We start from the raw sequence: 14,161 nt of genomic DNA on the forward strand, positions 1-14,161 counted from the left end.
AATGCTCGTGATTTCATTCGGAGTCAGTGAAGAATGAATGTAGGTACCTAATGTAGGGAAGACAATAAAAGCGGATCGCAGGGGAAGTGCTTTGTGTGCTGAATCGAAAACTTCATATTCCACTCACGATCGTTCAATTACAGCTGCATAAACCGAGATAAGCATGACGGGATATGAAATTCATTTGTTAACATAAGTATCTTTTTATCATAATATAAAAATATTAAATAATTTATTGAATCAGGCGTTACTTTGCGGAGGTCCATATCAATGAACTAAAAGAATTTCCTTGCTCACCCGCGACCTTACGATAGCTAAGCTTATGCAAAATATGCGTGTTCATGCAGTTCCTCCACCTCCACACTGTAAGAACACACACAAATCACACAAACCCATCTATCACCACCACCACACTACACTGACGCGTTTCGAACTCAACCAGAGCTCATCTTCAGAGTGACACAACCGTACACCATGCTACCAGTTGTTAGACTCAAACGTCGTCAAGGAGTGTCGTGGGTCTAACAACTTACATCTAATCATTTATGTATTTTATTTTCTAATCTAAACATACCTGACTTTTTCTAATTCCGTACTCTGGGTGCGCCTTAATTTTGCAATGAGTGCCTTCATTATGTTCAATAAAAATACTAAATTGATCTGAAACAAAATAATTGATTTGCGGGTAGAGCTGTGAAGCAATGGAACGAAAAGGCAGAATAGGTGCCCAATACGGTATTTGACTATTTTGTATATGTTGTTATAAATTGAAACTACACAATGCCTGTTATTGAATAGAAAATCAATTTTTAAGCTACATTTACAAATAAAAAGTTATAAAGGTTTGAAATTCAAGATTAGACAGAGAAAGACATACTGGCATGCGACGTCACACGCCAGTACCGCCATACTTGCTGTATAGAGAAAAACGTTTGACAAAGAGACAGGTATATAGATTTTTAAAAAAATCACTATAAATCCAATTTGCAACCTATTTAAATTTTCTCTTCGCTAAACACTATCTGTATGTCTATATTTTCATAATAATATTAAGATATGGCAAAATCAGGAGTTGTCAAATACCGTATTGCCAATTGACATGCAACCCGTGTCCGTTTGAATGTGTCTCTAAATGTGGCCAGATAGGTTTTTGTTTGTTTATTTATACTCCTTATTATACAAAAAACCGGCCGTTACAGTTTTCCTTGAAAGTTTGATATACTTACTACCATCCTGAATTTCTTCAAAATTTTCCACCCACCCGTTTAGATTTTAGAGGGGGGGACCATTTTGTCGGCATAGTTTACATAAGTATATATCCGTGCAAAATTACAGCTTTCTAGCATTGATAGTCCCTGAGCAAAGCCGCGGACGGACAGACAGACCGACAAAATGGTAGTTACAATAAAAAATTCTAAAACATTTTTTTTTAGGATACTTCCCATAGACGTAAAGTGGGGGTGATTTTTTTTTCTCACCCAACCCTATAGTGTGGGGTATCGTTGGATAGGTCTTTTAAAACCAGGGGTTTGATAAGACGATTTTTCGATTCAGTGATTTGTTTGCGAAATATTCAACTTTAAAGTGAACATTTTCATAAAAATCGAGCGGCCCCCCTCTTAAATCTAAACGGGTGGGTGCAAAAATTTTAAATAATTCAGGATGGTAGTAAGTATATAAAGCTTTCAAGAAAAACTGTAACGGCTAAGTTTGCTTGACAATTATAAGTAGTTTAAGAGTAAATAGCAGCCTAAGGTATAAAATATACCTTAACTTGGAAGATTTCGAATAAAATACGAAATCCTTAGAAAAATATTACTTAATTATTTCGGAATGACTACGGAACCTTATTTTGGGCGTGTCCGACACGCTCTTGGTCGGTTTTTTGTAAAAAATAATAAGTTCACCTTTGTACTTATTTCTCAATGTCTGTCAATTCTGTTTGTTACTTACTTTTAGTGGGCGGACGACAGATGCAATTTACGTCAAAATCATGTCGAACAATATACGTAATATGGATATGACTACAATGAGGGCTATCGCGTATGAATTCGCCGCTAGAGGCGCTAGTGTAGCGTGAGGTCTCCGAAATGTCAAATCTCGTAGTTTTTGGGTGAGCTACGCGGGTTTATTTATAATTAGAATAATTTTGTGAATATTTTGCATTACTTACCTGAAATTAATTATGGCAATTATGCGTTACGGGGCAATGAATGTCCGTGTTTTGTCTTTCGGGAACTTTTGTCCTCCCTTTTTTTCCGAACAAAACGGGACTAAGCATCACTGTGGTTGCTGGATATTATGACATACGAAATACGTACGTACGTTCAAATACTCAATTTCTTCTTCATTATAGTTATACCTACTAGTGTTTGCCCGCGGCTACCCACGTGTAAACCATTAGGTAGATCCAGCAGATGAATTGAACTTCCGGGATTTTACTTAATTCCCATGAGAATTCCTAAAATTATTGTAGATTAACGTCGCAAAAAAAAACTGTGCTAAATTTCATGGTTCTGAACCTATCAGTTGAAATTTCGAATATTTTATCGAGGTCTATGTATTATTCCAATCACCAGCTTTCGCAAATTTTAGTTAAATCCGTCTAGCGATTTTAGAGTGAAGGCGTAGACAAACTATACACACACATACATACTCATAAATTTTCGCATTTATAATATTAGTAGGTACTATTTGAATTTAATTGATGTTAACGGTAAGTATTTAATAATATACCTAAATGTCACTAAACTTAAAAAAAAAACTGTCATTTCACGAAAACGGTACGCACTTGTCATTGCACACATCTGTCTCAGGTAATTGGATAATAGTATTTTATGCAACTGTATCGTAATAGGGGTCCTTAAAACACGAGTGATGATGCTACTCTGTCCTTTACTTTTCCGTACAAAAGCGTTGCGGCAAAGTGCGATTCTGTCGACATGAGATCTGATCTGCCCAATAGCGATAATGGCCAGATGCTACTCTGTCCTTTTACTTTTCTGTACAGATGCGTTGCAGGCAAACTGCGATTCTGTCGACATGAGATCTGCCGAATCGCGATAATGGCCAGATGCTACTCTGTCCTTTTACTTTTCTGTACAAATGCGTTGCAGGCAAACTGCGATTCTGTCGACATGAGATCTACCGAATCGAGATAATGGCCAGATGCTACTCTGTCCTTTTACTTTTCTGTACAAATGCGTTGCAGGCAAACTGCGATTCTGTCGACATGAGATCTGCCGAATCGAGATAATGGCCAGATGCTACTCTGTCCTTTTACTTTTCTGTACAGATGCGTTGCAGGCAAATTGCGATTCTGTCGACATGAGATCTGCCGAATCGCGATAATGGCCAGATGCTACTCTGTCCTTCTGCTTTTCTGTATAAATGCGTTGCAGGCAAACTGCGATTCTGTCGACATGAGATCTGCCGAATCGCGATAATGGCCAGATGCTACTCTGTCCTTTTACTTTTCTGTACAAATGCGTTGCAGGCAAACTGCGATTCTGTCGACATGAGATCTACCGAATCGCGATAATGGCCAGATGCTACTCTGTCCTTTTACTTTTCTGTACAGATGCGTTGCAGGCAAACTGCGATTCTGTCGACATGAGATCTGCCGAATCGCGATAATGGCCAGATGCTACTCTGTCCTTTTACTTTTCTGTACAGATGCGTTGCAGGCAAATTGCGATTCTGTCGACATGAGATCTGCCGAATCGCGATAATGGCCAGATGCTACTCTGTCCTTTTGCTTTTCTGTACAAATGCGTTGCAGGCAAAGTGCGATTCTGTCGACATGAGAGCTGTCGAATCGCGATAATGGCCAAATGCGAATCCGGTGAATTACGTTTCTGTCCAAATACGAGTAATCCATTTATAATTTACTTTTTCTTGTTTTCTTGATGTTAGTCTAACATCTGGTAGCATGGTGTACCTACTTTTTTTACTTCTTTTATTTTGCCACTATCGGCGTAACTGATATATATGTATATCATGCGAAATTGCTTTCAAGTACTAACTAACGGTCTCTGAGCTTAGACGCGGACGGACAGACAGACAGACAGATGGACAGACATGGCGAAAATAAAACTAAAAAGTAAAAATATTTAAAAAGCTTGGTAGATGCTTATTTTAATAACTCAATATTATGTAAATTCGTTTTACAGGGATATCAGTCTTTAAAGGAATGTTTTATGTCTAATTTTTGTACCTACGTTGATTCTGATTTGTATTTTTGTTGTTAATTTCTGTGAGGGTTTTGTTTGAGTTCCCTTTTAAATGGTCCTTTTTGATAATAGTCATAATGACTGAGTAATTTTAAGGCATGGGCATCTTTTATTTTTTTTATTAATTAGTTCTTGCTTGAAATAATTGCTTTTTATTCGAAAGTGGAGTATGGAAAATGCTAATTTTAGATATTTTTGTTTAGATACTTTTAAGTACAAAATTTATTGTTTTTTTGTTGAGATTTGCGGGAAATATTATTTATTGTTTTCTAAATAAGAGTTAGGAATGAAGATTTTGTTGAAACGTAATGTTTATTCTTTCAATTTCCTTTATGTCTTGGAGACCTAATTACATTTTCAACATTAAAATGAAAAATAGTAAATGGAAGACTGTCACTATATATTTTTTCAATTTAAATTAAATATACATAACCAAAAGGAAAATGTTTTATTTTACCTCGTTATACATTTAAAAACTATCATCAATATTTGCGATTAAATAAAAATTGCACACAATTTATATATAGTTTGCTCACCATCACTAAAGTTATTTTGCTTTAATCATTTCATGGCTCTCCTGACTAAAAGCACATTTTTCGTAGTGACGGTATTGGATTTAACGTAAGAGATTATGAACTTGTGTATAAGTACTTGTAATTTTTATATTTACAATGTTTGCCATATGATTCACTTATAACATCCTCCATTATATTAGTAAAGGCAATAAGCCACTGTAATCGTATCATGTAGGTACCTACCTACTCTTAAAGTGGTGAGCTAGCCGCGAGGCCGCGTCAGTTGCAGGCGCCCTCGCGACCCCCGCGACCCCCACGACCCCCGCCGCGCCCCCATGCAACCCGGACCCGAATAGCTTAAACGGGTTGATGGTGAATATCACCAACTCGAAATATTGTTATTGATTCTGAACTAAAATAAAAATTAATTAAGGAGATGTATGTTCGCGCATCATTTCAGAACAGCTGCATCTATTTGGTTACTTTATAAATTTTTGTTATTTCTAATTGTTAGGAGATGATTTGTAGGTATTAAGAAAATGTTTGAAATTTTTTACGCTACAGTAAAAAAAAAATTAAAAAAAATCCTAACATAAAATCAGTGAATGAGGCTTAAGATGCTTGCAGGGTAGATTTAGTTAGTATCTTTTTTTTCATTGGTTTACCCGTGCAAAGCCGGGGTGGGCGTCTATTTAATGATATTTAATTAGGAAGAAGTATTTCGTATTATTAAAAAGCTTCGCTCAGCTTATAGGTATTCGAAAACACTCATATTCCTAGAGGCACGACCAATAAAGCCAATCGATCTAAGATTGTTTGCCCTCGAACACCCAAAAAAATTATAAACATACGAAACAGAAGATTATTTTCTGTTTATAAATATAATATAGATTGTATAACCTAAGTACAATATCGATAAGATTCGAAAATAACATACCAATATTACTCCTAATCTCGGTCCCTGTACAATCCAATAAAGCGATGTGAAGTTGTAGCCATACCAACAACTGCAAAAATAAATTTATTATTATTGTACAGTAGGTACATAAGGAAAGTTCCGCAGTTTTTTATTTAGTCTAGATGCAATCATCAAGTGGCTTTTAGCGTGGGCAGAACATAAATTGTGGTATCCTACGTGTGCACACAGGAAAAAGATAGAACAAAACAATATTAGAGATTTTTGCTAGTGATGAATCTTTTCTCGCAACGTTCCCTGGTTCAAACTTCTAAAGCCTAACATCACTTTGCCAGGTGTATATGTGATATGTTAGGTAGGTAAAATAATACCATACTTCCTTGAGTCGCACTAACGGAGGAGTGCCTAGTGCCAATAGATACGAGTATAATTGGAATATATGTAGGCGAATTGCTCTTCCAGATCTGCCTACAATATGTTTTACGGCAGGTAAGAATTTCCCGCACATTTTTATCAGAATAAAATAGCATACGGGTTTGTCTGCATAATATAAATATTGATCCTTGTGTCATTGCAAATCATCAAATGCTAAATTAAACGTAAAGATAAATAGATAGATACTTTGTTAGTAAAAAAATGTAGCCAGGAGGTCGATTTTACAAATTGTAACCATTAAAATACGTACCTATGTAGCATTCGACAATGTAAAAAAGTTGTGCAATAGGCAGGTACTAAAAAATTACCACTGGAATAAAATTTTCGACGACTACAGAAAATTAATGAGATCGGTAATTTTCTTATAATCCACATTAGTTTCTAATTTATTACAAAAGCAAATTAATGTTTTAAGGGATGTTCCCTTCTTTCGCAGACAGAAATTTCATAGAATTTCGTTTCGCAGAAAATGTTTCATATAATATTTGGTCCTCGTATTTTTACTTCGAATATTATTGTTTCAATGACTATATACTTGAATAAAACATATTTAATAGAATTAGAAAGAAGAAAGAAAGAAAGAAAATACATTTATTCGGAAAAGTAACAAACTTGAACGATTACATAAATAAATAACACAGACAAGGAAAGCAGTTACCATTCACGAAACGGACCCACCTCAGCATAATGCCGGCTCAGGAGCTAGCGCTGGTCTTCCGGTGGGACCGTGAAGCCGTCATTGCAAGCTGCGCGCACGACCGGACCGTGTCTATTGTGAACGCGACCGTTTAAAGTCAGCGCTACCAACACAAGCATGTCATGTGCATGAAATTGACAACTGACACGGCCAACCATACGCTCAGCAAGCAAGACGAAAAACAAACAAACAAACAATAACAATTTTCAATTATAATATACAATACAACAATTTTCAATTATACTTTTCAAGGAATCATATAACCACTCCAATCATTATTTATAAAATTTATCAAATTGTAGAATTATTTTTTAACAAATATTGTTTGTTCGATAAAATATATTAGAATAGGTTAGAAATCGCTACCAGAAAAGTTGGTTAGGTTAGATTAGATTAGAACAGTGACCTCGTCAGAAACGACTCGCTACTAGAAAAGTAGGTTAGGTTAGAACTGCGACCACATCAGAAAACGGATTGCATGTTTTTCTTGGTAATAAGTTTTATAATAACTAAATAATATGATAATAATTAATATTTGATTTGTTATTATTTGATATGAATATCTAAACAAAAAAAAATATTTGTAACAAAAAACAATGATTTAAATTTCTTCAAAGTAAGTGTTCTGCGTATTGATTATTCTATGAAACGATAATATGATGAAAAATGTCTGTTAAACGAAATTCTATTAAAATGTTGTCCGTAAAACAACGTACAACCGTTTAAAGGTTATATTTACTAGCTATTATTTAGGTACACAATATGTTACGTTAGTACTTAGGTACCTACGACTATAATGATATGAGAAGTATCACAATAACGGTCCAAATTCGATGAATTCTATCTGGTAAGAGAGATTTTCTGTTAAACTTTTCTGGGGAATTATGAATAAACATTCTTATTTACTCACGTTTTAACTCTTTCCGTTCTATAATGTAAAGCAGTCATGACAGCCCATAACGCTGTAAGAATGACGGGCAAGCCCCATCCCGTGGCATAGTACACCACGTGAGAGATCCCCTCGCGCAAAGCATTCGCCGTGACTACGTTGTGCAAGTACAACCCTTCGATGAACATCCACATAAACATCACGGTGATCGCATACTCCAGGAGAACGTATGAGCTTTCGCAAAGGTAGGGCTGAAAATAGATAGATAGATAGATAGATTTATTTATTACCTAATGAAAAAATATATACATGTCAGGTAATTATAAGAAATTCACAAAAGGATCGTCACATTGTATACAAAATAATAATAATAGTAATGTATATGATAGCGGTAAATTAAAAAAACATAGTCAGCCAAAATAAAAATAGAATTAAATTTAAAAATAATAATAATAATAATCCTGGGTAAAACATGGTCAAGACGATAAAATTAAATATAAAATAAAAATAAAATAAAAATTAGTCCACTACAACAGGACAAAATATGTCAATACTTAATTAAAACAATAAAATTACAGTCACAGAATGTGTAAATGTCAAATTACAATTAAATACACTGAAAAAGAAAAATAACAATTAAAATATAAACAAATAGGTACTTAATGGTACAGACAAAATAATCATCAGTCATTAATATAATATTTATTTCCTTTTGAATCATATTATATTTAACCCCTGTTTCACCATCCACGGATTAAATTTATTTGACGGATAAATGTGATGCCGTCTCTGTTTGTTTTGTTCGAATAGACGGAGACGGCATCACATTTATCCGTCGAATAAAATTAGTCAATGGGTGGTGAAACAGCCCCTTAATAATTTATAGTAGGTATAATTTAAATTACAGCCAGTGTTTACTGTCAATAAAATAAAATAATGATATCTTAGACTATCCCAATGTTACAAAGTGATAAAATTTGGAGAATAAAGACAGCAACTCAACTACACGTTTCTTCGACCAGTAGCTTATTTGTGTTTGTTTCGGCGTGAGTTAGCTGACATTGCTGATGCGTTTAACTTTGTAAAATAATCTAAATAAAAATTGAATATAAGTAAAAGTACTTACTCGAACATGTTTTAAGGGGGCCTACCACGCTCTCTTAATATGATTCAGTTTAGGCTCTAAACTGAACTGCATCGCTATTTCGTATCACGACGTTGCTTTTGCGATTCAGTTCAAGCACGGTTCAGCGACAGCGATACAGACATTCATTCACTCACTTCAAGCGGTTTTCGTACCATGACGCTTAACTTGAGTGGGAATTGAATCGCTTCAGTGTCAAATTTAGCGATTCATTACAAGTTACTCATTCTGTCAATTCTTTTGGAATTTTAAGTGTTTTACTTGGAATATTTTTAAGTTTCAAGAACTTTTAAACTTTTATTCAAGTTTTATAACTTTTCATAGGTACTCACGACATTGTGCTTCTTAACTCCTCGTTGATAAAACTAATTTTTCAGTGAGAAAAGAGACTCGTGGATTAGAGACAGCGTAACATTTTATTTGTAATCAACACAACGGTTGCTAAGAACACGGAATGACATAGAGTTATGGTTTTCCTTGGGTTTTCCAAAGGAAATAAAGAGGTTTTAGTATACAAAATTTGGTTTGCATATAGCGGCATCCCTTTCGCGACTTAGCGTTTCAGTTTCGGACCAGAGACAATATCGGTCTTTCATTCACTTGTAAATTTCGACGATTCAGTTTAGGTGCCTAAATTGAACTGCTCTGCGTTTGGATCGTTTATGAAATGATCATGGTAGGCCCCCTGATAGTGATAATGTAAACTATTCCTCGTACAAGTTCCAAAGAATACCCGGTAATTAAATATTCCCTGAGTGCCCACTTTACCGAAATAAAATGTAACACAGCAAACATTTTCGCTAAGATAATTCGCAACAGCACAAAATTTACCGCTACAGTCGCCAAAGCAAATATCTGTAGTTTTGGCACGGTTATGGCGAATCAGCAGCTATTGTATACGAAAAAGCCGTCGCTCGAGCGAATACATTTCGGATATTGGTTCTGTCCACAAGTCAAATCTCTTCACTTCGAGTTATGCTAGCCTCGGAACTTGTCCAAGTTCTTGTCGCTGGAAACCGGCAAATAGAACTCAGCAAGAATCCACCGATTCACTAAGTGCTCTTCAAACTTTTTTCAATACACAAGTCACGTGTTCTAGCACATTTATATTTGAATTTTTTAGGCATTTAAGGTATATCTCTATCCTTACAGTAAAAAAACAATGCTCTTTTGATGATGTAATGGGTAAGGATTCGAACGTAGTTAGGCTTATGGTGCGCGTATAAGTGTTTTTCATCTCTCATACTCGGAAAGTGAGGCAAATCATATCTAACAACAGAGAAGAAAACTATACTTTCTTCCCAAGGGTATAGATTTAAATAAAAAAATAAAAGTAATAAATAATTTGATGTCAATGGAACACAACTTACTAATTTTAGAAATAAATTGACTAAGTAAAATTCCTATTTAATCTACTGTTTGTCTTTTATAATTGTTTTGAACATTTAAAATTTTCTTAAATAATTTATTGCTTAACAATAAAGTCAATTGTTGACCTTCGACCTATGCTTAAAAAAAGTGACAATGTCTTGTCATGAATCTTACAATTTTTTTTATATTCATTTTAGTTTTTTTTATTCGATTACATTTTTTCTCATTAACTTAAATAATGTATATAGGTTTTTTTTTACTTTCCTTGTAGTCGAAATGAAAAACAGTGTTTAACTCGGGAAAAACACCAATGTCACACTCCAAATATTAAAGTTAGCTCGAGGGATATTGGTTCGTTTCCTCCCTTGTTGAACAATCTACTATTATTTTTATTTCCTACATTTCGATGGGTCCTATGTATAAGGACCAGTGTTTTATTTTCAATTTTGAGTTTTGTGCGTTATAGGTATCTATAAACTGTATATATATATTTAGATAGTGGATTAAAAAATACTGTTATTTAATTATTTTTCGTGTTTTCATTGACGTAAAATGGCCGAACTAGATACAATTTTAACGTAAAAGGGCTAAACCAAGGCTAAACGTACGTTTGATACTTTTACGCGGTAAATCCCGGAGCAGTTTTTTTTAAATCTGTGGGCATAACTGCCATTTAGGTCCTTGTACGTCAAGCGGAACGCCGCTACCCCGATACTACATCGTAATGTGATTGTATTACTTTTTTTTAAATTGGTCCAAGTATCTTGGGTAACGTATTTTTTACCAAAGATTCTAAAGTTAAGACAAAGAACCACATAGATCTTTTTACTGTATTTTTGAACACAAGTATATTTCCCGGAAATTCACGTATATGAGCGTATGTACAATAACTTTTAATGAAAAAATATTTTAGTACAATTTATTCGTTGCGATTGAAGGACAGGGTACTATTTGCTAGTGTGCCAAATTTTAGAAGTCTCGGATACACCATCTCTGAGTTACGACAGTTTTTGACTTTGGAAGGCCGTCCTGTAAAGTAAGGATTTTACACTTAGGCCCTTATACGTAGGACCCACCGATTTATTGTACCTACAGAATCTTTCAGATAAGATTTTGAAGTCACGCACTTATTTAGCAGAAATGAAAGAAGAAAGCACCGAGAGCAGTTGTTTTTTTCGCTTATTTTGACGTTTTCCAGTCGTTAAACTCTTACCATATTGTCGATGCCTCTTAAAGTGACGTTCTCAGAGGTGGAGCGGTCACCAAGCCAGCTGCGCACGAGTGCCTGGTCGATGTACACAGTCAAACGGATCAGTACTTGAAGCACCATAGCACTGAATAAACTCTTGTGGATCCTGGTGCGGTTGTTGCGTAAGGATCTACGAGCAAAGTATTATGTATCACACATTTACTTGGGAAACATTACTATAAGTACTATAATTTACTCAATAATTTATTAATATAAAAAAACGAATTTATCAGCTATTATCTGTTTTTTTGGGTCAATATAATTTCTCTTTAATTAGTAAAAAAAAAATGAGATGTATTTAATTTGACCAAAGTATTTCTGTACCTATCGAGCCTGAAAATAATATAAGAGAGCTGACTCTTCTTATACTGTTTAAGTAATACTTTCTGGGAATCAAATTTCCGAATCAATTAGTAGAATACATAGTTATGTATTAGTTAGTATTTCATTGTAGTTATGTATTATTAAGTACTACAATGCTAATAATAGATTTACTACATAATTATTTTATACTACTCACCTGTAATACGAAAAAATAATTAGGGACACAATAAGCGCGACGAGCGATATACTAAACCCTGCTATTTCCATGTATCTAGTACTCTGGGCTATTTCGAATTTAAGCTGTAAAATAAAAGTTTTATTACTGAAAAATATGCACTTTACCGGCAAATGGGCGCTGTAATTGCCCGTAAAAAAATAAACTCATATAATATTTGATATCAGATTGTACACGTTACTCTACCTGAGCATCACGTTCGTCGTCATAAACTTGTACGAAGAGTGTTTGGACCTCCGGCGGAAAGCAGGGGGTGTAGTTGGTCCAGCCCAGCGCGCTGGCTTCTCCCGGCCGCCGGCCTAGCCAAAGACCGCTAGCGCCGCACCGGCGGTACGCAAAATCTAATTTAGACGCAAGTGTTTTACTTGTTTGCCATTTGTTGTCTTTACTTAAGGTGCGTCGTCTTCCATACAAACTTTGGTACATCAATATTTCTTCCACAGACGTTATTTCGACGCGATTTTTTGAGGATAGTTAGTTATGGGCATATTGTTGTCGCAAATCACAAAATGGAGAGGATCTATAATACCTAAATTTCAGTATGATGCAGTAAATTTTGATCCATTTTACTGTGGTGTGAGTAGCTAATGTCAAATATAATCTGTTGTAAAAAGGTATTGACTATTTCGGGCGGTCACGTGACCACCTAGTTTGGCTCAGTGGTACCAATTCTTAGAAGTATGTAGTAAGAGAAGGAGTTCGAAACTCGATGACGCATAATGATTCTTTATCTTTTTTTTTTACTTTTTTATGTTTATTTACAAAGAATAAGTAATAGCATTTCGATAAAGTGCAATTAACCATGAAATTCAGTATTTTTAAGTCAGGTCAAACCAAAGAAAGTAATGTTTTTTCTTGAGGTCATCAATCTACTCTTTTTATCAAATAGCTGGCAAACTAGCATGCGGGTCACCTAATGGTAAGTGATCACCGCCGCCCTTGGTCACCTACAGCATTATTAGGACTGCGGGTGCGTTGCCGGCCTAAAAGGGAGGAGGGGGGGGGGGCTAAATTGGGCGGTATGGGGGCAGGATAAAAGGGGGGAGGGGAGTTGGGCAAAGGTACTATTTCACGCCGGTATTCAGATGGAGGTTGGTACTACTCCGGTCGAGCCGGCCCATTTGTACTGCAGTCAGCAAGTGGTTACAGTAAGGCTCTACCACATGAAAACTTGCTTGAACCACTAGATGCCTTCAAGAATGTTCTATGATGATGATGATGATGAATTCCTGTAGTCCCTCAGCAGGGACATAGGGCTCGCAGTAGGGACTTCCATGCGTCACGGTCCTGTGCTGTGGCTTCTAGGTCTCGCCAATGGTACCCAATTAGGGAGATCTCCTTCTCAACCGATCGTCTCCAGGTGATTCGGGGTCGGCCTGGCCTCCTACTACCAGCAGCTTGCCACTCCAGCGCTTGCTTGGCGAGATGAGCATCGGTTCTCCGCAACACGTGTCCGATCCAGCGCCACTTCCTCAATAGGATCTCCATATCAATTGGCTTCTGGCTCGTCAACTCCCACAGTCTAGTGTTTGTAATGGTTCGTGGCCAATAAACTCCTAATATGCGACGCAAACACTTGTTCACTAAAACCTGGAGTTTACTGGTGATTGCTTTCTTGACGAGCCAGGTCTCACACCCGTACAGGAGAACCGATTTGACATTTGAGTTGAAAACTCTGATTTTTGTGCGCCGTGCTATTACGTGGGACGTCCAGACCGGTTTGAGTTGTGCATATGCGGCACGAGCCCTGTTTATGCGCGCTTCGACATCTGCATTGGTTCCACCATTTGGGTCAACAACACAAGAATGTTCTATACTTATTATTAATTAATAAAAAGCTTGTAAAATAATGGCGTATCGCAACAAAAGCGTAGTGTAATTTGTTTGTTACAATATCACTTAGCGGGTCAAAATTTGAATGGTTTGGCTGTATGTAAGTAAAAACCGGGTGGTAGGATAAAATACCTAGCCTAGCGTTATTTACTTTCATTGGCAGTCCTGAACTTAGATAAACTTTCATAGTTCTCGGGCAAAATATCACACGTGTTGTAAAATGTAACTAAATATTTTGCATACATTTTGCGTAGACGCTAGCGCCATGCCGCGGTCATATAAGTAATATATTTTTTGGAATTCCTTGGTATATGGGAGCCC

The 14,161-nt window shown here is 35.9% G+C and overlaps 1 protein-coding gene across 1 annotated transcript; it reads right to left on the bottom strand.

Annotated features, from left to right (window-relative positions):
- Positions 1–564: 564 nt before the first annotated feature.
- LOC141434457 (PDF receptor-like) lies at positions 565–13,495 on the bottom strand. The gene is made up of 7 exons (XM_074096876.1): positions 13,291–13,495; positions 12,194–12,348; positions 11,969–12,072; positions 11,413–11,578; positions 7,706–7,935; positions 5,685–5,754; positions 565–660 (listed from the first exon to the last, which is right to left on the bottom strand). The coding sequence occupies exons 1-7, from the start codon at positions 13,493–13,495 to the stop codon at positions 565–567; spliced, it is 1,026 nt and encodes a 341-aa protein (XP_073952977.1).
- Between the last annotated feature and the right edge of the window lie 666 nt (positions 13,496–14,161).

The sequence above is a fragment of the Choristoneura fumiferana genome, chromosome 13, assembly GCF_025370935.1.
Source record: "Choristoneura fumiferana chromosome 13, NRCan_CFum_1, whole genome shotgun sequence".
NCBI lineage: Eukaryota > Metazoa > Arthropoda > Insecta > Lepidoptera > Tortricidae > Choristoneura > Choristoneura fumiferana.

Excerpts from the sequence above, each read along its gene's own strand:
- LOC141434457 (XM_074096876.1), bottom strand. The coding sequence starts at position 13,495 with ATGGAGATCCTATTGAGGAAGTGGCGCTGGATCGGACACGTGTTGCGG. Across the intron at positions 12,073-12,193 it reads ACGACGAACGTGATGCTCAG|CTTAAATTCGAAATAGCCCA; the intron begins GTAGAGTAACGT and ends TTTATTTTACAG. Across the intron at positions 5,755-7,705 it reads AGAACGGAAAGAGTTAAAAC|TTGTTGGTATGGCTACAACT; the intron begins GTGAGTAAATAA and ends TTATTTTTGCAG.